General features: G+C 39.1%; 2 protein-coding genes across 6 annotated transcripts in view; both read right to left on the bottom strand.

Annotated features, from left to right (window-relative positions):
- Window positions 1-2,610: 2,610 nt before the first annotated feature.
- Window positions 2,611-12,354, bottom strand: LOC103534013 (cell cycle control protein 50C). 3 transcript variants are annotated; one of them, XM_008499928.2, is made up of 7 exons: window positions 12,123-12,354; window positions 11,197-11,307; window positions 9,822-9,923; window positions 8,453-8,543; window positions 6,152-6,289; window positions 5,027-5,236; window positions 2,611-3,951 (listed from the first exon to the last, which is right to left on the bottom strand). In XM_008499928.2, the coding sequence occupies exons 1-7, from the start codon at window positions 12,333-12,335 to the stop codon at window positions 3,761-3,763; spliced, it is 1,056 nt and encodes a 351-aa protein (XP_008498150.2). In that variant the 5' UTR covers window positions 12,336-12,354; the 3' UTR covers window positions 2,611-3,760. The 3 variants fall into 3 exon arrangements, with proteins under 3 accessions (XP_008498150.2, XP_030324929.1, XP_030324930.1); XM_030469069.1 differs by lacking the exon at window positions 11,197-11,307; XM_030469070.1 differs by lacking the exon at window positions 6,152-6,289.
- Window positions 12,355-13,027: 673 nt separating this feature from the next.
- The window catches only part of CMSS1 (cms1 ribosomal small subunit homolog), a 229,432-nt gene continuing 216,737 nt past the window's right edge, over window positions 13,028-25,722 (bottom strand). The window contains exons 5-10 of one of the 3 annotated variants that reach the window (XM_030469072.1): window positions 22,902-22,961; window positions 22,098-22,200; window positions 20,419-20,479; window positions 19,183-19,270; window positions 17,482-17,570; window positions 13,028-13,696 (exon numbers count right to left, since the gene is read on the bottom strand). In XM_030469072.1, the coding sequence (XP_030324932.1) occupies window positions 13,613-13,696; window positions 17,482-17,570; window positions 19,183-19,270; window positions 20,419-20,479; window positions 22,098-22,200; window positions 22,902-22,961 (485 nt within the window). In that variant the 3' untranslated portion in view covers window positions 13,028-13,612. The remainder of the gene's footprint in view (window positions 13,697-17,481; window positions 17,571-19,182; window positions 19,271-20,418; window positions 20,480-22,097; window positions 22,201-22,901; window positions 22,962-25,722) is intronic. The other 2 variants (XM_008499929.2, XM_030469071.1) reach the window with 2 other exon arrangements.

Raw genomic sequence — 25,722 nt, forward strand, 5'->3', positions numbered from 1 at the left:
TCCATGTTTAACATTTAAATTGAGATTACATCTCCTAATAGGAATCCTTTGTCCGTTTTCCATTTATTAAATATCCACTTCCCAAACGAAAATAATTGGAATAAATTATGTCCTTCTTTATTTATCTGTTCTAGAAAAAAAGATAGGGGAAAAAAAAAACAACCACTTGCTAGTACTTTAAGCATCTATGACATCATTAATTTTGGTCCTCCAAACCTAAACCACATTTCTGATATGCATCTTCCCTTTTTTTTGAGAGGGAAGGAAATAGGAAAAATTCCATCAGCTCAGAGGGAGTGAATATACAGCAATGGTGCAAGATAAGCCTTTAAGTAGCACTGACAAAGGAACCAACATTTTTCTTTGACAGCAAAAAATATTTTTTTTTAGTGTTTTGCTGTTTTCTTAAGTACTGCCATCTGTAGGAAAGGGATTAAAACAAATTAATAATTTTGATATGCCAAAATATTACAAATAATAGCAATAAGTTTTTTAAGGCTTAACGATGTTCCCCTCACAGAGGTGCTGTTGACTTAAGACTTTCCAGGTACAGCTCCTTATTTCCTTCAGCAATCTTGAACTTGGACATCTTTATGCTCAGCTGACGACTGTACATAAACTAATATCTCATAGAAAAGACCCACTTATTGCTGGAGGCACACTTAACAGATAAACTAATTAACATTCAATTTTTAAAAAGTTTTACCAACGCTATTTTTTTTTTTCTTTACTAAAGACAAAAAGATCTTAATTTATAAAATCAAATGTACAAGGCAAAAGCAGCTCTATGCAAAGACACGGTGCTGGTCATGACCTTCCCTATATTTCAAAAGCAATTACCTCAGTTAAAAGTGCAACAACTTTGGCTCCTTTATATCTTTGCTCTCAAAATCTCAGTGTGCTTTCCCTGATTGACTTAATGATCTCCTAATAAGCAGAATAAATCAATTCAAAATCACACTGAAATTTGTCTGAATCGGGCTTCCTGCTATTAGCAGCAGCTGACAAAAGGGGGCAATGCCACAACAAGGAGCAGTTAATGGTGGCTTTTCCATCTTTCTATTCTGTTAGGCCAGTCCTTCAGCCAGGGCTCTCACCTCTGCTTCACCCCATGCATAAGAGGAAAATAAGGCGGCAGCAGCAGCATAAAACAAACTCAATAACATTTCATGATGTGGAGGAGTAACCCCCAATGTGGACACTGAGGAACACATCTACAAAATGTTCTTGAAAAGCACATTCATGCAAGCTCTGTAACGAGGGGCAGATGACCAGCATAGCTGTAGCACTGGTGCAAAATGCAATGTAAGGAGGTTGCTAAAACTTCTTTTCCATCCTTCTGAGCAAAGCAGATTCCATCTGCTGGGAGCAGTTCATCAAACTGCCATTCCCATTGCTCTGGGCTGGGCAGCACAATCCTGAATGACAAGACAGACACTGCAGAGCTGCCACAGCTCAAGCAGCAACTTCCAATGACACAGTTCATAGAGCACAAAAAGACATAAACTGTGTTTAAAGCTGTGGAAAGCTGAAAAGGAGGCTTTGGGTTAATAAATGAAGACAACCTGCAGGATAAATGAAAGAGAAAGATTTGTGTGAAGATATATTTTCCCTGTGGAGGGGTTGGAAGACAATGTACGTTTCAAGAGAAGAGTTGCACAAAACTCTGGGAGATAATGGGCAAACTGCAAGCACTATTTGTTAGATGGTGCTTTCTAAAGAAGTTTGTTTTTTCTTTTTTTTTTTTTTTTTTTCTTTCTGGAAGGCACTGACTCACTGAAATACATCTCATTATTCAGTCTCCTTTTACTAACATTTTTACCAGATACTTTATGAAGAAATGAAATCAGTGACAACTGCACTGTGACTTAAGCACTCAGATGACATATCATTTCCTGAAAGTCAGTTCTTGAAGAATTAAAAAAAAAAAAAAAAAAAAAAAGGAGGCTCCTGTGGTCTGTTTGGAGCCAGAAATCCTAAGCACAGCTTTGGCAGCAGTTCTCATCAGAGCTTTCCAGAGGGCTGCATGCGATTACATTTTCAAAAGGCCTTACAAGGTTGAGGAGCAGTCTCATTCTGAAAAATGACTTAATGAGCTTAAGCATTGCTGAATGTACTACTTCATGCTCTGTCTTGTCCAGTCCAGTGAGGGGTTGGGTTCTCCCACACTTACTGACAGCTTTAGATGCAATGGTTTGAAATACTGGAACTTCATTTCTGATGGTGGTGACCAGGCCCAAGCAGGGTATCAGAATATTTAGAATCTATCAAGGATAAATCACTGACTGAGCAAGATTGTACTAACAGGCTGGGTTACAGAACTTGAGCAGCACCTCTTCTGCTGCTTGTGGCACAATTAGGAAGCAGAGATCATCAGAAACAATACATTATGTGGCTGCAAACAAATTAGCCAGAGGCCATCTGGCAAAGGTCAGAAGCTCCTAAGTACCACAGATACCTCTAGAAGCATATGGGGTTTCCCCTGACAGAGGCATGCAGCATCCCCTTGCAACATTTCCTTCTCTTGCTCTAGTGGGTGACTGCTTTAAGTGCAGAGGCTTTCTCAGGGGAGAGGGAGGTAAGGAACACAGAATAATTACCAAAGGCATTATTTAAAGTGTTTTATTCCATTTACACTTTCAAAGCAGAAACATTATTTTAAAATATTCAGATGTACCACAGTATACTTGACCTAAATTTTTCAATGCTGTTCCTACATTTTGTGAGGAACTATAAAAAACTCATAAATTTGTAAAATTTTGAACATGGAGCACGAAAATTGATAAGTCTATTCATGCACTACAGTGTTTATTTTCTGAAAATGAAGTTAGATTTTCTGATCATTGCTCTTGACACTAAGTCACCACATCATGAAATGGGGGCTTTGAAAGTTGAAGCGACATTTTATGTCAGGTAAGAGCCTGTGAACTTTTGTGTGGAAAGGTAGAGTAGGTAGGAATGCAATTGTGGCCTAAAAGTTCTATTAGGTAGATGTTTCTGCTAAAAAATTTAGCATTAAAGGGAATTTTAAATTTCAGCTTTCTACTAAAAACTAACTTAAAAACTGTAAATCAGTGTTTTGATGCCCTCTAGCTTTGCAGATTAGTCTCAATATCGAGAAAAAAGCAGCAGACTGGGTTTAAACAAACTCCAGACTCGTAAAAAAATATCCTCTATTAAATCATAAACTGAGTATCAAACACTGATGAACATGTTGTGCTAAACTGGTTGCTTGTTCAGGAGATCTGTAAAAAAGTTATATCAAGCCCCCGAGTTATGCTATTCAGCCTTCATATCTGGCCCACAAACTGATTTTAGTACCAAGTTTTGCCTGCTCAAGATTTTTGCTGGATCAAGATCTCACTTTTTACCCATCCAAAGCTCAATTTAAGTACAAAGAAATACTGATTGACATGAGGGCTGAATAAGAATATGGACCCTTACTTCTGGCCAGACATTAGTACCACATAATTTTTCTGACACTGCAATTCTAACCCACAATGCTATCTGTTGTTTGAAGCTCATCTCACTACAAATTTCCTATGAAACAAGTTTAGGAGCACACATGCATTAATAAGAATGCAGTTTCAGGTAAGTTTGGTTTTGTATGATGTAATAAGCATTCCCCCTCAATTTACTTATATTTACCAAATCCGTCACTAAAACAGATCTAGAGCTTGAGGGAAAAAAACAGAAGGTGTGTGCTGCATGTTCTTTGTTCACAGCACACCTTTGCCTTTGTTCAGAAAGCCAGGAAACCTTACTCCTTCTGAAAGTATGTTTTCTTTTTTCTGAGCTTTAAGTGGATGGCAGTTATGACAAAACCTGTCAGGGCTGCTACTGTGCCAGAAACCACATAGGCAATTCCCAGAAATGGGTTACTTCCTCCACTCCAAACCACGGTTGAAAGAATCACATGCTTCCTCCCCTTGAATTTGCTAACAGGGAAATCTGGTAGAAGGGTGTTAAGGTTACAATAACAAAAGTTTACATTATTTCCAGGAGTAGAAAAAGTAGTAGCAATTGCTCAAAAACCTGTCCAAGGCATAAGAAGTCTGGAGATCTGCATTTGCTGCCACAGTTCCTTTAACTCATCTGTGATGTCTGCTATTCTGGGTCCAAAACCTGGTAGCAGCTGGTGGTAAGCTTTCAGTTATTTTAGGAACAGGCTCAGTGTGAACATAGAAATATATATATTTTTTTTTACATTGTAAATTTCAGATTCATAGTTTATGTAACTGCCACTACATTAATTTGATGTGAAAAATGAGCATGGTAATTACCATGATGATGCTCCATATATTCTCACTGAGGGGGAAGTGCTCACATATAACTCATGTTGTCTACCCAGAATGTTACATGATTTTACCTTGCATCTCTCCACACAGAAGCTTTCAGAATGGAATTAGGCTATACCATTTAAAATCATAGCTCTGTCAGCTGAGAGAGAAATTTATAGTCATCTTGACACAGCTCCTGCTAACAAAACAAGTGCTTCAGTCAGCAAAGTTCAAGCCGTTCAGTGTGAAAGTACATTTTCCACCAGTACAAAAGTTCCTGTCAGCACATGGCCCAAATCTGCCAGAGGGCTGTGCTGACACAGGCATCCTGCACAGCTCTCAACCACAGGGATACCTCTGGCATATTGTGCACCCCAGCAAGGCTACCTGCACATCTGATTAGGCCACTATTAAATGATATTTTAAATGTCTTTCAGCATCCCCTCAGGTTCCCACTCTCTGGTGTTACCCTTTGTGTAAAGAGCCCATGTGCTGTCTCCATTCAAAAGTAGCCCTCTGAGAAGAAAATCCAGTCATGTTGCCATTTGAATAACTTCTCTTAGCTCTATATGCATAGGCTAAAGAAAATACACTTGTAGCATCTCATCACCCTCAAAATAAGGTCTTTTCATGGTGATTTAGTTTGAGGTGTTTTCCTTGGTTTCTTTGCTATTTTACTACACAAATCTCATTGACTTCCATCTTGTTGTAATTACTTATTAGTCTTGAAAAAAGTGAAAGGATACTATAGGAAATATGAAAAGTGTAATTCCCTGCTGGAAGGCCATCTGCAAACTGCCGTACCCTACTGACACGACGGTAAAGATTTCTGAATGTGGCAAAGGCTGAAACTCTCATCCAGATAATGAAGTCATCATTTACATAACCATTGTTCTTTTCATCTTCTTCGTCTAACAAATACACTGGTTTCTGCCAGTAAGGAGGTCTTGCTGTCTCTGATGAAAATGAAAGAAAGCAGGTAAGACATACTAACAGTGGTTGGTCACTAACTTCTGGGCCTACTCACAACCAGTAGAGAATCTGAGATATGAAAGAGACATAAGACAGTACATGATGTATAACAGTACAGTATTGAAAAAATTATATATGTTATACAACACTCTTCATCCAAGCATCTCCACTCATCTCAAATGTGAATGAGCAGAGTTTAACAGTACCCGAGGGTTGCTGTACGTGGACACTTGGAGCACAGAAAAGACAAAAGGGACTCACACGAATAAAAATATTGTTTATTCTGTATTCTTGCCTCTTCACCAAGCAACTCTTCCTCTATGAGGCCCTTGCCTTCATTTTTATGCATTAATTTCTTCCTGTACAAAATCTTTTTTCAGTCTAATGGCATAGCCTATATTTAGAATCTATTATTTGAAAACTACTTGGATTATTAACTCTTGCATATTGCATGCAGCACAGCACTGCCCTGATCCATATGAGGAAGCTTTAGTACCACTTCATCACAGATCAACCACATGAAGGAAATAGATCTAGAAAACAGTGACTGGGAAGCCTATCAGATGTATTGTTTGCTTTTCTCACAGCTGCCTAAGAATCTTTAAGGGCACAAAAGAAGGAAACATATGACAGGCAATCTTCCTTCATAGATGCTTTCAATAGGAAAAAAAGTGACTGCATCCATACTTTCTCTGGACAGATTAAGGGTTACAGGAAACTATACAGAAGGGTGTTGATGTGGGCCAGCTTCAGTCTTCCAAGCTCACTTTCTCCCACTTTCTATGGTCAGTGATATAAAAAAGAAAGGAGTATTTTGGCTAAATCTGTCTTCTGCTCTCATTCACAGAGGTCAGTCAGGGAAGACACTGAAAGACAAAGAATACCAATGGCATTCTTACCTGCAAATGCAGAAGACACATTGTATGATTTTGGATTGTGAAATTTCACATTTTTATCTGTCCACCAACTGTTTCCAGTCTTCAGTAGTGGTACTTGTATAACAGATGAGTTAATATTGTAAAAAAGATCAATAGTATCTGCAGAGAATACAAGACAAGTCATTCTAGTTGCTAGCATGGCTAAAAATCTGTCACATCAAATCATCTTTCAAGTGAATAGAAATAATGAAAAAAAAATCCTGGAAAAGTTTCCTCATGACTGTGTACAGAGAGCACTGTAGACTCCATAATAAGAATTAAGGTTCCAGAGCCTTACGAAGTTTTAAAGACTGAACATACTTGTACCAATACTCCTACTGACTCCCTGCATAGAAATATGTGCAAGTATCACATGCCCATCAGCTTCCTTGTGACTAATTGCACTGCAAATCACTTCTGGATCTCTCTGGCTAATTACAGAACTTGGTCTCCTACTTAGCTTTCCCTAGCACTTCTTTCACTGTTGTCCTAAATGCATTGCTTTGTGTTCTCAGGGAGCAGAGAACAGGTGAAAGCACATTCCAGGGAATCCATGATCCTTTGGAGAAAACCTTGCTTTAGTTTTATGCTAAATAGACCCTGCCTACCAACTTGGTCATGAACACTTCTTTCAGTCAAAAAACATTTAGTTAAAAACCATGGTTAAAAACTGTGATTAACCATGACATCCTGTTTTGGTTGGTATAAAGCACTTGTTTTTATCCATTGTATTTTCCTACTTAGGTTAATTTAAGATAAGGCAAAAACATTAAAAGTCTCATTAACACCTATGTAAACATCTGGGCAGCCAGTGAAAGGACAGGGATAGATGATCTAGATGTGGAGGGGCTGCTTTCTAGGCAACATGAAAAACACAACTCCATGAGCTTCAATGAAAACACACTCCTCCTGCTACAAAACCTGTGCTCACACAACTCCTTAAGGCTCAGGTGCACTCTTCTGAGTAAGTGATAAGTCTTTGTCCCTCTATCCCCACCTGTTTTTCACTCATTTTTAACAGGAGTTGCTATTCTCTGAGCTCTGACAGCTTGACTGGTTGTCTGACTGCTTCCTTACCTGATGGCTTTGGTTAAAATACTTTCCCATGGCAGGAATTCAGCCATCTTCCTCATTTTACAAAAGAATATTAGAGAGCAATTAGAAAACTAAGTAAACTGTCAAAAGTGCATGAGAAGCACCCTCTTTCACAGCAGAGGGACAGAAGGGGGGATTCAAATCTCATCCTCTTTCCATATATCATGAGCAGCTGGAACATTCCATCACTCTGTGCACCAAGGATTGATGCAAAGGCAGAGATGCTGAGGTTTTGTTTTTTTTTTTTTTTTTTTTGTCCAGTGTTAAAAATCCAGCTATATCTAGTTATCTGCAGGAATATTCTGTTTTACAGCCAGGGCTCCAGAACAGTGGGGGCTGACACAGGTAGCTATGCTGTCCTCTCCGACCCCAGTCCAGTACATCAGGCTTCCCTGGGAGCAGGTGGTTGCACAGGTGGATAAAAATCAAATGGATCTACAAGTTACCAGATGCAGCTGCCTTCACAAGTCCTCTGGTATGGGTGGCTCAGCTGCTTGAAAACAGCTGGTGCATTGCCACAAACCAGATGCATAAAAAAAAAAAAAGTAGTAAAAAAAAAGTAGTAGGGAAGAAAAGTCTGTATGTTTGCCTCTTTTCCTCCCAAAGAAATCTATTCTGAAATCTGTCATTACTCATGGCTAGGAGCCTTCTTGTTTCAGCCTAAATGTACTCGTAGGCCCACTAGGTTACTATTAACAAGATCATACCTAGGATCAGTTTGAATAAAACTATCTATGAATTCAAAAGAAAAAAAAAATGCAACCACACAGAACCAAAGGTCCAAACTAAGGTGAAGAACATGTCACATTCTCCTAAGCACACCACTGTGGGAGGGCAGAATCTGGGCTCTCCCATCACTGTACATGAATGTATTTTTTAGCAAGGAAGTACACTAAATCATTTCTATCACCATTCCTTATTTCACCAGGGATTCAATCCCTCAGCTCTGTTGCATATTCACATTGAAGAGAGACTCAGTAAATGAAAAATCTTTCTCAGTTTCAAAATGAGGGGCAAGTTACTGAACAGTAGGAAGCAGACCCCCACATTTACCACAGCAGCACTGCCAAACAAAACCTCCTGTGGGAGAAAGATAGAGATCTTGCAATATCAGAACTCAGCTGGGTTGGGGTAATGGAATATTTCAAGTGGAAACTATTAAGGCAGGTGTAGAAGGTACCTACCTACCATTGAACATGCTGTTGGCAATAGCACCGCATGGAGCCATGGGTGTCCCATTTTGGTATGTAGTGAAGGGTGCACAGGAGCTCTTCTGGATCTGCATTCAAGGTCACAGAACAATCAGGCACAAAACATGGGTATTTTGGTTTAGTTTGCTGGTGTTCTCCTAATCCTTCTTCTGAAAAGTCCCTGAATTATTCTCAGTACCTTGTGGTCACATTAGAGATACAACCAAACAAATTAATTTGTAGTCAGGAACAGCTTCCATATCACGGTAATTTTAAGGACTTCCCCAAAATCTGCTGCTAACTTGCCAAATACAGAAACTCATTTGGGGCTCTCTATTTTAACATAGCCACAATGTAAAAGGTCCAAGTGAAGCTTTGGCTTACCCTAGATTATCTTATTTTTCCTTCTTCTTAATTTTGACCTGTACCTCTTCAGTGGTGGAGAACAGCAAATGAAGTTAGCCACACTACTGTGAAAACCAAAATCCCATCTCAAATTTATCATATCTCTCCTATACCAACTCCTGAGAAACTATACATCTTAAAAATTATTAAATAACTAATAATCTGATTATTAGCCAAAAACAAAAGCCAAAACCAGTTGCACCTGGATGCAAACAAACAAGCTGACTGGACACCTAGAGAAGCAGATGTACAGGTAACATATCTTGAGAGTTCCAAGAAGAATTTTATAAAAAGAACAGATTAGTATGGCACAAACATTTGTACTGAGAGGACAGTCTGTGAACTGCATTTTTATTAAGAAATGCTACTTTTAAGCCAAAGGCAACAAGTTTTAGACTTGTAAGTAAAAAATTTGAATGCAATGATTGAATTCTGCATTTTCCTTGTGCAGGCCTGCTACAGGTGATATCACATATCCTCCTCTTTAGACCTCCAAGTTGCATATTTCAGAGTGTTACATGAATGTTTATTTCACCATAAACCTTTTCCTGCTCCTTGCCCATTTCCAAAGCCAAATGACAAAATGAAAGACTTTTTGCTAACCCTATAATAAAAGCACAGCTTAAAAAAATTCTTACTGAAAACAGTAGAAGGAAAAGCCTTTCTGTAAATTTATTTTAAAAGGCAATGTATTTTTAACCAGCATCACCATGAGATGCTGGTTTGAGAACTGCAATACTGGACATCATTTAATTATCTCCACAATTTTATTCTCTAATTAGCTTATTAGACATAGTGGCCCTAACAATCTTAAAAGCAGAGACCAAACACTGAAAATCTGTACCTTCTTCTTACTATCTCGTTCTCTTAACACACAGTTACACCTGGTTAGCTCTCCACATGGTTAAAGATGTACCTTATGGAAATACTGATGATTGCATAAGATAAAGAAGAAAACTTACATTTACATTTCGACCCAACAGTTGTGCATCACTCCTTGATACCACATACCGACGGTGATTTTGATAGAAGTTTTTCAGGCCATAGTACATAAAAACATCACCCTAAAATTCAAGGATAAACCTATTTAAAAAAGTGAGTTCACGTAGACACAGAGAAATACTACTATGTGCTACAAAAGAGAGGGGAAGAGAATATTCAATTCATATCCAAGTTTTGGTAACTATACTCTAAACAATCACTTTGGCAGACACTGTGTAGAAGCCAGTTTTTATCCCAACAGAAAGTTTTAGTATTTTGTCACAAAATTAAATATACTTTAAATCACCAAATTAAACCTAAAATAAAAAATCCTGATTATTATTATTTTCTCAAGATGGCATGCCTGGCCATGAACCTAACCTACAATGACTGTCAGTAATTTTGTGGACAGACACTCATTTTCTATGAAAGCACAAAAAGCTTCAAAAAGTACCCATTAGCTTTTAGTTCCTTTAGAATTTTAATTTTTCTTTCATATAAGGCTGCCTCTCATCAATTATTTGGACCCTTTGGAAAGCTTAGTCGTTTAATTAAAAACAGAATGCTAGGCAGGGAAATACAAGCAAGAAAGAGGATTCTTAAAGTATAAAAAAATCCAACACCATTATTCAGTTAAGGAAACCTCTGGTCTCACACATCACTCTAATCTGAAGAACTAGAGTATTTTAACAGCCTCTTCCAACACTGAAAAACCTCTAAAGTGACTTTATACTTGAAACTGCAATTTTAAGGGAACATTTATGCAGTACTAAGCATAAGTTCTCTTTGGAAGAACATGAAACATTTTAACAGACTCAGCAAGGTGATCTGGTAGTTTAGGAGAAGAAATGAAAGATAACTTTTCCCAAATGAAACTGCAGAATGACATTGCTAGAAGTTAATTACTTCAAGGACCTTGGGGATTCACAGGATAACCCTTGTAAAAAAGACTACAGGGGTTTATCTGTACAAGTAGCCAGGGCTTCAGATTTCCTTCTCATCTAAGAGCTTAGCAGTGCAGTAAAAACAAATGCCAAGACAACGGCAAAAGTTTGCTGCTTACTCAGAGAGGGAGGTACAGAGAGGTCACCTCCACAATCAAACGCCATTGCCTGCATCCATACCTTCTTCTTGGACATCTCCCCACCAAGCACAGAGGTAGCCTGATCTTTATTATTTTAAACATATACCAAAGTGTATAGCAAATGCAATTTTTTTAGTATTTTGTATTTTTAAAAAGTACAATGAAAACTTAGTCAGGAGTTCTACAGATTAGAATTAGTGTATCTTACCATCTTATAACCAATATAAGTTTAGGCATGAAGCAACCTGAGTTAGTTTCTCACATCCACTTACCAATATATCTTCTTTTAGCGTGAAATTAACAAAACAGTGGCATTCCTTATTCCAATTAGAGGTATTTTCACGGAGTTTTGAACAATCTGAGCACTTCTCTGAATAATCAATCTTGCAGAGAAGCAAACATGCAGAGATGTTGTTATAAAAGACAAGCACACATGAAAAGGTTAGCATTTTAGCTCCAAGATTTCTCAGAGCAGTTCTTTCCTGAGTCACTCTGGACTGCCAAAAACATTGTTAAAACTCAACAGGGACAGGGAATCAGGACTTGGTCTTGATCAGAATCATTTGTTAATGAACATACACAAATTTTGTCCCTAGTTTAAAGGTGTTTTAGAGCCTTTTTCACGACTGCTGCAGAACCTCTACATATGCTTCTCAGCAAAGAAGTGCTGAGTGAAGAACACTGGCTAAGTAATGCTTAACAAATCCCCACATGCACTTCAACCCACCTGTCTTGGACAACCTGGATGTAGTGCTGAGCGTTGACTCCAAACAGGAGTCTACTAAGCACTGCCACAGGTCTCACCAAACTTACATACAGGAAGCATTTAAATATCAGGGCTTCACTTTAAGATTTTGTCCCAGCAAACATGTATGCTCTTCTAGTACCAAGCTCTATTGAAGAGATTAGTATATTTCCTTCAAAAACTCAGGAAATAACAACAATTTTTCAGATACTACTAGCCAATGGAAATAATTACAAGCCATATTTCAGATATTACCACCCACTGCTGTGTTTTTATTGGTGACCAACTATCTCTGAGGATTTTCAAAGGAACACGAGCTGTTGGATGTGTATCCAGTTCATGAAAACATTACTAACATCTCTATCCAGAAGCAAAATTTCAAAGTTTTTTTTTCTGAAATGTAGCCCAGTTTCTTCTTCATAGTATATCTAAGAGTACCACCCCCAAACAAACCTGGATTTCTCTGACACTATTTGCAGATAGGATGAGACAGACTCCCACAGAAAGGCAGAATGCGCCGGTGAGGAAGAAGGTGGAGAGCACAGTTGCAAGGGTAAGATGGGGCTTCCAAGCTGGTAGCTTCTGTTGTTCGAATGCACTGTTATCTGGACACCTGGAAGGATGTGTCTCCCCTTCTTGTGGAGGAAAACTTGTCTTGTTCTTCATTTTCTTCTTGGTGAGAGGAAGGAATTAATGTACTTGTGCTGGGAGGTATTTAAGCTGAGATATTGTCCTTCCTGTTGGAAGCCTGTATTGTTGGCTCAACCATGTATTATAATCCTGAGTTACTTATTAACTAGACCTCTCTCTTCCTCATTCTCTACATCCCATGATCAGATAGTAACTGTCAAATCATTGTTACGTCGTCCAGGGTGTCCAGCTCATTCTGCCTGGGAAAGCTTAAATATATGCTGTTTCCTGCCCCACAATTCAATAGGATTCTTGTCTTCTTCATTTATAGAGATGCTGCCAGAATTTCTGTATAATCTCAGACGCATTACTTCTTCTCCCTTCACTTCCATAGCTGCCTAGCTAACAGGCATGGCATACAATGAAAGAAGCTCTACTCCAATTGCAATGGATACCACTGGGGAGGACTGTGGGTACAAAAAACATTGGTTTGGAAGATCAAATCAATTTTCTTAATCTAGTACCTTCATAGCTATTGATTCAGATGCAATTTAAAGATGTAAAACGTTATGTGTTCTTTATCACAGAAGGCAACTCATTCTCAAAACATCTGATTTGGACCAATAGCTTTCCAAGATGCTGATATTTGTTTACCTCTCTTTTGTCTTCTACTCTGGAAAAAAAAATCATGTATTCCCTATTCTCCACAATGACAGAAGAGTCACCCAGAGATCACTGTCTTTTAATTTAAATGGAATTACAGAAGAATAGTTTTTGCATGTTTCAACAGCTTAACTAAAATAAAATCACAAAATACAGATAATTTCTCATATATATAGCAAAAATATAGTACCTGCCCAGCTCTAGAACAGATGGGTGAAAAATACCTTTTTGACACAGAACTGAAATCCCAGCACAATTTTCAAAGGCAAGAACTAGATTATCACTCTCATGAGAAGTACAGATGTCCTTCAGGACAGCAGAGGAAGGTAACAGAAAACTGAATTGTGCAAAGTCTTACACACCCACATTTGCTTTCTTCAAAGTGTTAAAAGTGACATAGTATTAAATCTAGCAGGTGAATGAGGTGTACCTCTAACTTCAGTATCACATTGCTCCTGCAGCAAAAAACATTGTAAAACTACAAACAAAACCTCTGTTATTAAAAGGAAACTCAGAAAATGTTGCAATGCACATCCCTTCTGTACTGAAATGTCAAAATTCTTAATTCCATCACTCATGAACTGTTTGCCAAATGCAGACAGGATAACAGTAAAATGCAGCTGCAAACAACTTCCTTGATGGTAAAACTATTAAAAGAGTCCCAACTTCACAGAGCCCTCTCTGCACAGCTTTATTATACACATCTCCAGGAGGTCAATCGTTTCTTTCTTTATCTGAAATAAACAAAAATCAAAGAAAGCATCAAAAGTTACTGATAACACTTTGGCTAAATATCATTATTTATTTACTCAGGCACCTGACTGTTAAACTAGAAATTAAAGAAGAGGTTCTCATACAAGATCACAAGCTCTACTATGTAAAATATCTAATGTTTGCTCTGAGGTCCTAAAATACAACTACAGCTCATATGGACCTACATGTATGGAACTGAAGAAGCATGCCAGAGCAAGAGATCTACCCTGGGCTGCAAAATCCCTGTGGGACTTTCCAGGCTATCAAGTAGTCCAAGAGTGGTACTGCACAGCAACAGCCACAATGTTTGCTGTGTCTGAAACACCTGAATGAAAATGAGAACGAAGGTCAGGACTTCGTGTGTGGCATGCAAAGTACTTTGGTTTATAACATGGATATGGCTGCAGCTTATTGCTTACCTAACATAGAAGACAAATGTACTTCAAAGTAAATACTGACTACACACTTCAGCAAAACCACAAGATTTTCTATCATCATGGTTAGTCCAGAGTCTCCTTATAGCTCCCTCTTCCTCCTTACAACTACCTTACTTGTGAGCTTTCTCTCAGGATTATGTCCTTCCATGCCACTACTTTGCACAGGAATAAATGATGTGAGGAAGTCTGACCAGTCTCTATTCCATGCTGGATGTGTTACCACCAGGGTGAAGATGGTTGTCTTTCTATTTCAAGTCTATTTCTTACAAACCTTTCCACTCTATTGAAATCTGAAAGGTAAGCTTTCTGTATTGTCAAACTTATTGAAGGGTCAGGGTTTGTATTCTTTGCAGACAATATAATATTGTTTTTGTTGAAAAAACTCTAACTGAATCTTACAAACAAGTAAAGTAAGGAGTTGAGACAGCCCTGTATTGACATCAACCTCTATACACAAAAATTTCAAAGCAGGAAGCTTATCCTTTGGTCAGATCAGGAAGTATACAATCAGTTCTTATTTAAACATTTATGTTTCAGTATAAAGTATGCCAAGACACCAAGACACTGTTTGATAAACATTTACCCCTGCCCCTGGTTTCTTTGTGATCTTTCTTTTTATTTCCTTCTCTCTACTGTTTGGGAAGAATGGAGTAAGACACACAGAAACAGAGAAAAAAGTTAAACAGCATTAACTAGTGAGATGTTGAGGCATCTGAAACAGAACTGGATCAGGGGACCATCCACTATATGGATGTGACAAGATACAGGATGCATATAGGAGGATTCATGTGTTTTCCAATTAATATATTTATCCGAATATACCACTGTGTTCATAACTCTCCACTGAATATTAAATGAGTATAAAAACATCAAGCTGTTCTCACATTTAAAATGAAGCTACAGATTTTTTATAAATGGACAAAAAGTACCTGGGTTTCCAGATATTCTTATTTTCTGATTTAATTACAATGAAATGTATCAAAGGAGTACCTTAAATATGCAAAGAATTTATTGGCAAACTGAAGTTTGGGTCAGGGTTAGTGTGACTCAGTTCATTTTAAGGGCACATTTTTGCCCCAGCTAAGATGAGATGAAAAAAATTAGTAAATTTAACTGCCAGTTCTACAAGTCATGCTGTTGGTACTATAATATCTCTCTTCTTGAGCAAACTTATTAGTAATCTTGGCGTGTATTTGACTTTTTTTATACAAGCAGGGCAGGAAGATCTCTGCTCACCAAGACTGTATTCAATATTACAAGTCTGCAAGTTGCCACAAAATCCTGTTGATTTTTCCTTTGTTAAGGTGCCTTATGTCAAAAACATTATTTGTGTATCTGTTATTGCTGACATTCTTACAATGTTCAGGAACCTGCCTGATGTCTGCAGCTGAAAAAATAGCTGCATGATGCTCCACTTACATAGTTCAAGATGCCAAAAAACTTTGTTCTACTTACAAGGAGTTACATGGACAAGAGGCAATGGGCACAAGTCTCCTGGTGAGATTCCAATCAAACACAAGAGGACCATTTTTCACTATGAAGACAGTCAGGCATTGGAATGGTCTCCCAGGGGAAGTGGTGGATTCCCTCACTTTGGAAAGTTTTAAGTCTCAGCTCAATGGGGTGCTGGGACATATCATGTAAACAATAATGTTAGAAGGGTTGTAAGAGATGATCCTTGAGGTCCCTTCCAACCTGGCATTCTATGATTCTGTGATTGTGTTACCTGAGTCAAGTGCAAGTCTGAAGATTTTCCTCTAATCACATACTGTTCTGTTATCACATATATATTCCTTATGCTAACAGTATATATGAATATATAACTTGCTTTCTTGGTTTTAACTTCACAGAATCACAGAATGGTTTGGGTTGGAAGGGACCTTAAAGCTCATCCAGTTCCAACCCCCCTGCATGGGCAGGGACACCTCTCACTAGACCAGGTTGCTCAAAGCCCCATCCAACCTGGCCTTGAACACTTCCAGGGAGGGGGCAGCCACAACATCTCTGGGCGACCTGTGCCAGTGTCTCACCACTCTCACACTGAAGAACTTCTTCCTAATGTTTAACCTAAATCTACCCTCTTCCAGCTTAAAGCCATTACCTCTTGTCCTATCCAAGCCTTAATATTTTGTTAAGGCAGCCTTGAGACTGTCCTGTAATAATATACAGCTGGAGTGACAATTTGGCCTGTCGTCCTAGACAGACATGCAGAAATGATGTAATACTACCTACAGTAAGCTGAAAGAGGTAGTTCAGGTTTCCAATAGCCCCAAATAAAATATTAACAATATAATTTTCAGGGGTTTTTTGTAGTGGACTGAGTAAAAACTTTTAGCTGACTTTAAAAATCCATCCTACTGCAACCAGCAGCTTTTGTAATACTACCTTGTGCTAATTAAGTTGTGAATTCATGTTCTCTGTTCTTTAATAAACTTCCCACAAGAGGGAGCCTCCTTGCCTCAAAAAGCAAAGCTGGTTTCTTTGCTACTTCCTTTCTGCAATGTATTTTTGTGGGACGTTTTATCAAAGATTATTAGGAACAGGCATCTCGGTGTATGTGGGACAGCACATTCAAATGCACAGACAATTAGAGAGAAGGATTAATGAACGATAATGTGCTTCATTTGTGAAACAGCTTAATGTCTATACAAAAAGGTTCCTTTTCCCCTATAGATTCTGCATACAGATCTACTCCAAATGCACAAAAAATGTAAACACTCTGTAGGAAACTGGGAGCTTTTATAATGAGAACTGGTGGAGGACTCTTTCACTCTCTGCTGGCTAAATACCAGCTGATGCCCCTCAGCATACAGTAAACGTGCCTTTTCACAGCAATAAATGTGAAAGCTGCATTACAAAATTTAAAAGAATGGGGGATTATCTTAAAAAAGTACAAATGATGGATGTCTCTACATAGTTTATATCCTACCTCTTGCCAATAAGAAAAAAAAACAAAAAAAGAACTGTCTGTAGAATTACTCACAGAAGTTACCTCACTCTCAGATGGAGACAAACAAATGCTGCTCCTAAGTTTTAGTTTTAGAGGAAATTTTTGCACAAACACCTCTTAGAGAACTTCCCCAGGAACACACAGAACAACCATCTAGCATAAACAGGAGAAATTCACAGCACAGTGTAAAAGACACTGTCATGAGTTGGAACAAAAAAACCTGAGAATACAGAGTTATCAAATGGTGACTTCTTTGTTTCTAGACAGCTGCAGTCAGCTTTACAGAAAAAAAACCCCACTTTACTGACCAAGAACTGGTCACTAGAATTAAAAGTAATGAATACATAGAATATAATATTCACAGGTGCTTATAAAATACCTCAGGGATATCCATCATTCTTCTTAGTTTTTGGTCTCTCCAGTTCCAGTCCAGAATCATGTATTTTGTGGAGTTCAAGCACAGGCCATCTAAAAAGGCAACATAAATTTTACTACCAAGATAATATGACATGTGCTTATCAAAATGATTTCTGGCTTTTAAATTGTTTGCTGTCTGTTTCCAAGGAACCTGATCCTTGAATACTTAAGTACTACATTTGCGGGTTCGAAGACTTATGCACTGACACTGCAAACTCCCTTAACCACATAATCCCATGCCTTTTTGGAAGATAAACACAAAAGCAGAACAACTACTGTTGCCAGGCTTGTCAAGAGCTAATATCCTGCCAGAAAATAATTCCTCAAGCTTCCTCTTGATGAAACCACAGGAGTTGAATTTCCACAGCTGATGAGGAGCTGGTAAGTTGCAAGGACCCTAGGCTGCAAAGTGGTGGTGTTCAGCAATTCACAGGACTGGGTGCTATGAGAATGTGAATCAGGGCAGTGGTGCTGCTGAAAAATTCCCTTATCCTCCAAATAAATAGTAGTGAAAGAAGAAAAAGGTCATTTCTGAACTCTCCCTCCAACTGTTCCAATTTTTCTCTGCTCTCCTACATCTTTCCTGTAATTTTTCATATCAGTTTTGACTCCTCTCTATTCTGTAGTGACCTGGCACTGCAACACTAAGGTGTCAAAAAAGGACTAGACCTCAGGATAAGATGACACATCTTGTGTCCCTGCTATAAGCTGCCGCTGCCTAACTCGGCAGTGGGCTGATGTACTGAGCAGTAACAATTTCATGTTGGTGGGGGGCACAGAAAGCAATAAAATTATGCTAACTCTGCACCCTTTTGGAAGGAGTGGTAGAATCACAATCCACAGCCAGACCCTGACGAAGACACTACAGTCAGAGCAAAGCAGTGTTTAGAAAGAGGAACAAAACCAATAACCTTATCATCTTGTAATTTTGTTGTTTTTCTTTGTGTGCATATAATCTATCAATTAAGTAAAACTACCCAGAATTTGGAATTAGAAAAAGACATTTATATAGAATAATTAATTTAACTACAGGAAAATCAGAAATAAAATCAAGCCAGTGAGCAGGTCTTTCAGCCATCCCTCATGAAAGTTTACACTGAGCTCAGAGTGACATATGATACAATGACTTCTGCCATTATTTCCTTTTGATTTACTTGCAGTGTTTAGTTTCCTGGAGTTTTAAATGGTTTTACAATCACTTTCAAGTGAGCAAAAATCAGTGTTCCTGCCAAAAGAGGAAGATCCCCATCTCTGCCTGCTCATTACCTGATATTATGTGCATGCTAGTTATGCTTTAATTTGGATCAGTTCTAAATGGGACCATTTCACTGAGCTGCCAGACTCTTGGGCTAGCATAAGCAGCAGGAAGGGGCAGTTAAGTGGGAGAAGTATTACTCGACCTTTTCTGGTAATACTGACTTATGCCAGCTTAAAGTGATCATAAAATCAAGTACTAAAATGTTGACCTCATTTTGACTTGACAAGGTAGAAGTGGAGAAACAGAACTGTACAGTTTAGTACCCAAATCCACAGATTTGTGTCAACCTAAGCACTTAAAAAAACAATTATAGTCTTGCTTCAATTATACATATATATATATATATATAAAATATACGTATCAAGTATAAGATACTTATGGAGAAACCCCTTCTTGTTCTCCTACCTTGCTCCACTAGTGCTTTTACTCTCCCAGGAGTTCCAACCCCGATGTGGAACACACCTTTCTCCAACATATTCATCTGTTCTTTTATCTAAATTGGAGAGAAGACAAGCTATAGTAAACCCACAATTGTTTTCAAATTTCTTCTCAGAGCTGGAAATAAATGAGTATTTCATAGTATCTCTTTCTAGAATGCTGTCAAGTAACAAAGGCTATTCATCTTTCAAACTGTCAAACTGATATTTGAGAGAAAGTTTAAGAAATACAGCAGCCAGCTGGGCATCACACTTCTCTAAAAATTCAGTCATTTTCAAATTTGAAAATCTGCTATTGCACCAACTATTTTTAGAAGTGAGAACAGTATGCTTGCTTCAGCATTTAAAAAAAATTTCTGCAAATATCTGTAAAGTTGACAAAGTGGAACTAGCTCTGAACTCCTTGCAGATGAAGACACAGAAAAAGGGTTAAATAAGGCAAGTGACATTGTGTGTCTGACAGTACTTATATCAAGGGCCAAATGACCCCTCACTACTACAAACAACCCCATAATTTGTGCTCTCCAGGAGGTATGGATATTGGGTATCTAGGCATCCACCTAGTAGAATGCAAATGTGGGTGCTGGTACACTTTGCTTCTACAAACCTGTGTATATGAGACTTCTATTTAAACAGGCAAAAGCCATTTGAATGAGGACCTCACAAGAATGTGGAACATCTTTAAAACATAGCACATGCATAAGCATATACATTCTGCATAGGCTTGCACCCGAGTTATTTGGAATCTATATCTAGATTCCTCAGGCTGCAACAATGGGTTACCAATGGAAGCATTACCTAAAGGAAAGAACATTGAGTGGTAGGACAAAGGGGAGGGAAAGAGGGAAACTGAAAGAGGGAAGATTTAGATGAGATATAAGGAAGAAATCCTTTTAGTGTTAGAGTGCTGACACACCAGCACAGGTTGCCCAGAGATGCTGTGGTTGCCTCCTCCCTGGCAGTGTTCAAGGCCAGGTTGGATGAGGTTTTGAGCAACCTGTTCTGGTGGGAGGTGTCCCTGCCCATGGCAGGAGGGTTGGAACTGGATGAGCTTTAAGGTCCCTTCCAACCCAAACCACTCTGGGATTCTGGGACCGTATAAATGCAATATGAAACGTGCTATCGCCAAGTGCTTTAAAAAGAGAAAATGGTATGACACTAGTTGTGTAGTTGTTCTATCAAAATTCTCCTGCAGTCCTCTTACCTTTATGTGCTTTGCAAACAACTTGAGAACTCTGCAGTCTCCTTTAAATGCTGTCATTGACCTAGCAATAAAAAAAACAATTGAAAAAGGAAATGCAAGCATCAAAGCTGGGATTACGACCACATAAGAGGAAAACAAAACTAAGAGACATCCCTCAATATGTTTGGGACATACAGTCCCCTTTGTAACTTCTGCTTGTACTCTGAACACTATGTACATTCTTGTTTGCAACTTAATTAACAGGGAACAACAACTGGACAAACACAATAGCAAATATCGGTAGGGGGCAATATTGTTTAGATAAGCTCTTCAGATAGTATTTAATAATCATGGCCTGTACTTTCACAGCTAACTTAGTTCAAAACTGACTAATCACCAAATTCTAATTCAAAACCACCGCAGAATATTACTGCTATGATATTATTTTGATATTATTGATATTATTGCCTACTATGGATTAATGTGATTTTGATATTTTTATATTATTTTGATATGATTTTATAATACCATGATTCATATCATATTATGATACTCCTATGATATCATATTATCATACTGCTATGATTACATTTCTCAGATGTTACTGAGATACAGGCAGGAATGAACGTGTATGTGAGTGCGCAAAAGGAAAGATCTGTGTACAGACCAACCTACAGCCCACAGAATCTTCCTGCAGCATGGCTGCTGGGAAAATGTAGGCTGCCACAGCCTTTACTGCAAAGACTGCCCAAATTCTATTTAACCAAACCTCATTTGTTGGAAAACTGGATTTGCTTTTCTGACACTCCAGCTTAGCACAGAGTAATAATTATGTTCAGCATTAATCAAGCAGGAGGCAACACATTCAGTGTTTACTGAATGCCATTTAAGACAGCTTTCTATGCATGCTTTCTGCAGTGCACCAAATGTTTACTTTTCTCTTGTGCAAAGCTGAATTTTTCTATACATTTATACATATAAACCACTTAGGTTTCTGATGGTTATATCTGCATTCAGGGGCTAAGCACTTTGGGTACATCTGCCATAACAGTGGCACGGCATCAAACTTCCCAACTCTCCCATCTCATGTTGCAGACAGATAATCACAGGAAATGGGGTCAATATACAAAAGAAAACCATGAAAATTGTAGTGTATATATTAATTCATCAAAGTCACCAGGACTTCTGAAATGAGAAGGGGGGAGACAGATGAGTGAAAAAATTGGACAGGGAACACTGAACAACATCATCTCTGCACAACAGTTTTTCTAGCCTGAGCCAGCTGAGGACATGGAAACAGACCTGGAAGCACTCAGGCCAGACACACGTGTTGGTTCTTGTTGGTTTTCATTGCCTTTGGTACAAAATCACAATTTCTAGAGGTGGACTGTGATGCTTTAAGAGTTTACTCTGTTTCCAAATATAACGTCTGTTTCCCTAAAATTGGTTTTACGCTTTATTTTTGGTTTTATAACAAAAACAGCACTTCCCTGCAACTGAGGTACAAAGTGTTACTTCAGTCTAAAACCAAACACCACACTCCCACAGTTTAAAGAAGCAAGGGATGTCACATTACTTTGGATTAGTGAATTTTCTGGCTAGCAGAGGAGAGTGTCCCAGTTTTGCCTTTATGCCTGTGGCTCCAAGACAAAACCTCTGACTGACTGCCAACCTCAACATAACATTTGCTATGGACATACTTGATGAGTTCCAAGGAACGAAGGGCAGAACTGCAGATAACAAGTATCACTACTGACTTCTTCTCCTTGTGGTTTTTACGGAGTTTTGCCCACTTAGGACAGACTGCAATGACAAAAAAACACATGTACACACATGTATTACGTGCCATAATTCTAAATTTCAAGAACACGTGATAAATGGTAGCCAACAGCAAGAACACACATGCTGACTCCTATGAGGTCTGGATTTCTGGCAACAGTTTTACATTTACTCCTGGCTGAGAAAATGGAAAATAAACCACCCAAAATACAGACAATACAGAAATATCCCATAGCTGAACAAATTAGATAAGCATTAGAAATCAACAGTATGTAAGGTGGCAAGCCCACTGCCTTAATTTGCCATGGTCGGGAATTTGTATCACAGAAAACCAAGTGAAAAGATACAATTGAAAAGTAACTAGACCAGAAGTTCTATATGAATATATAAGAGAATACAGATTCTCTGGGTTCATATTAGCAAACAGCTGCAGGATTTCTACTGTGAGATAAGAGATACACCGACTTACCAAGCCACAATATATTACTGACAAATAATCACTAGTAATTAAAAGAAGCCCTAAAACATTTTGATCCAAGAAAAGTGATAGAGTAAAACAGAGCTAGAAAAACAAGACTTAACATGAAAAGAAGAAAAATAAAGCCCCTTAAACTAATTATTATTACATAATTGAAAATATTTGGAGGTGCAGTTAAAAACTGCAATAGCATTGCATTAACAATGTTTTTCATACAGCTTTTGTCTCATACAACATTTTAACTTACTTTCCTTCAGGTAGGAAGAAAAGCTGTGGGTGAGATCATTTGCTGGCAAAAAGCAGGAATCTGAAAACATAAAAGAAAAAAATACTACTGTTGAGGTATTTTTAACAGCAAAAGGAAAATGTATGTTTGCAGCATCACCACTAGTTATAATGATAAGACCACAACTGTGTTTAAATCCATCATCAATAAATTACCACTTGTGAAATGAAGACTGATGCACATCTTACTTCAAGAAGCAGATAAATGAAGATAACCTAACAACTCAGTTGCAATTTCTTTCTCCCACCATGAAAAACCTTGAATACAGGGCTGCACACGTGTATTCACATACTTTAAAGATATTTTTCTTATGTATTTGCCACAATCAATCAAAGGTCTTAGCCAAAAGCCTTACAGTCAACCTTGTTCACCTGGATGGTTTATTGTGCTATTGCTGGCAGCATCTATCCATTATTTCCATTCAAAGATGGTGTGAGCAACTTAGTTTGTAGCTGATGCCTGGCTAAAGTCCTGCCTGTGTAGTTTCTTCAGCATGGCTACTCTCTTATTAAATCCAGAGATTGACATTTATTTGGTCTAGAGCCCCAAAGGTAACGAATATATGCAACTGAAGGATCAGCAGTTGATTTACTTTAAAAATTATGTTTAAAATATACACTTGATGCTAGCATTGGAAGGTCAGGGGCTGTCCTGCCATAAGCATTTGCTGGTAATAGAAGAGCTATTATTGTTCCCTCTCAGTGGCAATCTCCATTCCTTATTGGATGAGAGGGAGACTGTATTTAGTAAGACAAAGAAAAGGCTGAGGTACTTAACACCTTCTTGCCTCAGTGTTTAACATAAAATCTGGCTACCTTCAGGGCAACCGAGCTCCTGAATTGGTAGACAGGAATGGGGAGCAGAATACCCCTCCTGTTACCCAGGAGAAAGGAGTTACTGACCTGCTGTGCCACTTAGATCCCAACAAGTCTATGGGTTCAGATGGGATTCATGGCAGGGTGCTGAGGGAGCTGGTGGAAGAACTGGAGAAGCTGCTCTCCATCATTTACCAACAATTCTGGCTAACTGGGGAGGTCCCAGATGACTGGAGCGTGGCCAATGCAATGCCCATCCACAAGAAGGGCCAGAAGGAGGATCCCGGAAACTAGAGGCCCATCAGCCTGACCTCAGTGCCTGGCAAGGTTACGGAGGAGATCATCCTGAGTGCATTAAGCATCATGTAGAAGACTACCAGGGCATCAGGCCCAGTCAACATGGGTTTAAGAAAAGAAGATCCTGCCTGACCAGTCTCATCTCTTTCTATGACTGAGTGACCTGCAAAGTGGATGAGGGGCAGGCTATAGATGTGGTCTACTTCGACTTCAGCACAGCCTTTGATACAATCTTGTACAGCACCCTCCAGGAAAAGATGGCAGTCCATGGTTTGGACAGGTGCACCCTTTGCTGGGTTAAAAACTGGTTGGATAACCAGGCCCAGAGAGTGGTGGTGAATGGTGCTGCATCCTGTTGGCATCCGGTGACCAGTGGTGTCCCCTGAGGATCAGAACTGAACCCACACCTATTCAGGATCTTTATTGACGACTTAGATGAGGGGATTGAGCCTACCCTTAGTAAATTCGCAGAGCATGGTTTTATCAAGGGTAAATCATGTTTGACTAACCTCATAGCCTTCTGTGAGGAAATTACTAGGTGGATAGATGATGGAAGAGTGGTAGATGTGGTTTATCTTGATTTCAGTAAAGCATTTGACACCGTCTCTCACAGCATCCTTGTAGATAAGTTGATCAAGTATGGGTTTGGTGATCAGGTAGTGAGGTGGATCAGGAACTGGTTGAAAGGAAGGAGTCAGAGAGTTGTAGTCAATGGGGCAGAATCTGGTTGGAGGTGTGTGACTAGTGGAGTCCCTCAGGGGTCGGTGCTGGGACCGGTGTTCAATATCTTCATCAACGACTTGGATGAGGGTATAGAATGTACCCTCAGCAAGTTTGCTGATGACACTAAGCTGGGAGGAGTGGCTGACACACCAGAAGGCTGTGCTGCCATTCAGAGAGACTTAGACAGGCTGGAGAGTTGGGCAGAGAGAAACATGATGAAATTCAACAAGGGGAAGTGTAGAGTTTTGCATTTGGGGAAGAACAACACAATGTCCCAGTATAGGTTGGGGGCTGACCTGCTGGAGAGCAGTGTAGGTGAAAGAGACCTGGGGGTCCTGGTAGACAAGAAGATGACCATGAGCCAGCAATGTGCCCTTGTGGCCAAGAAGGCCAATGGCATCCTGGGGTGCATTAGAAAGGGTGTGGTTAGTAGGTCAAGAGAGGTTCTCCTCCCCCTCTATTCTGCATTGGTGAGGCCGCACCTGGAGTATTGTGTCCAGTTCTGAGCCCCTCAGTTCAAGAAGGACAAGGAAGTGCTTGAAAGAGTCCAGCGCAGAGCTACTAAGATGATTAAGGGAGTGGAACATCTCCCTTATGAGGAAAGGCTGAGGGAGCTGGGTCTCTTTAGTTTGGAGAAAAGGAGACTGAGGGGTGACCTCATCAATGTTTTCAAATATGTAAGGGGTGAGTGTCAGGGAGATGGAGTTAGGCTTTTCTCAGTGGTGACCAGTGATAGGACAAGGGGTAATGGGTGTAAATTGGAGCACAGGAGGTTCAAGTTGAATATCCGGAAAAATTTTTTTACTGCAAGGGTGACAGAGCCCTGGAATAGGCTGCCCAGGGGGGTCGTGGAGTCTCCTTCACTGGAGACATTCAAAACCCGCCTGGACACATTCCTATGCAAGGTACTCTAGGTGACCCTGCTCTAGCAGGGGGGGTTGGACTAG

The sequence above is a fragment of the Calypte anna genome, chromosome 1 (genome assembly GCF_003957555.1).
Source record: "Calypte anna isolate BGI_N300 chromosome 1, bCalAnn1_v1.p, whole genome shotgun sequence".
In the NCBI taxonomy this organism is placed as follows: Eukaryota; Metazoa; Chordata; class Aves; order Apodiformes; family Trochilidae; genus Calypte; species Calypte anna.

Coding starts and splice junctions, on each gene's coding strand:
- LOC103534013 (XM_008499928.2), bottom strand. CDS start 12,335: ATGAAGAACAAGACAAGTTTTCCTCCACAAGAAGGGGAGACACATCCT. Junction 11,308..12,122: donor ATAGTGTCAGAGAAATCCAG/GTTTGTTTGGGG, acceptor CTTCTCTGCAAG/ATTGATTATTCAGAGAAGTG. Junction 3,952..5,026: donor CACTTTTCATATTTCCTATA/GTATCCTTTCAC, acceptor CCCTTCTACCAG/ATTTCCCTGTTAGCAAATTC.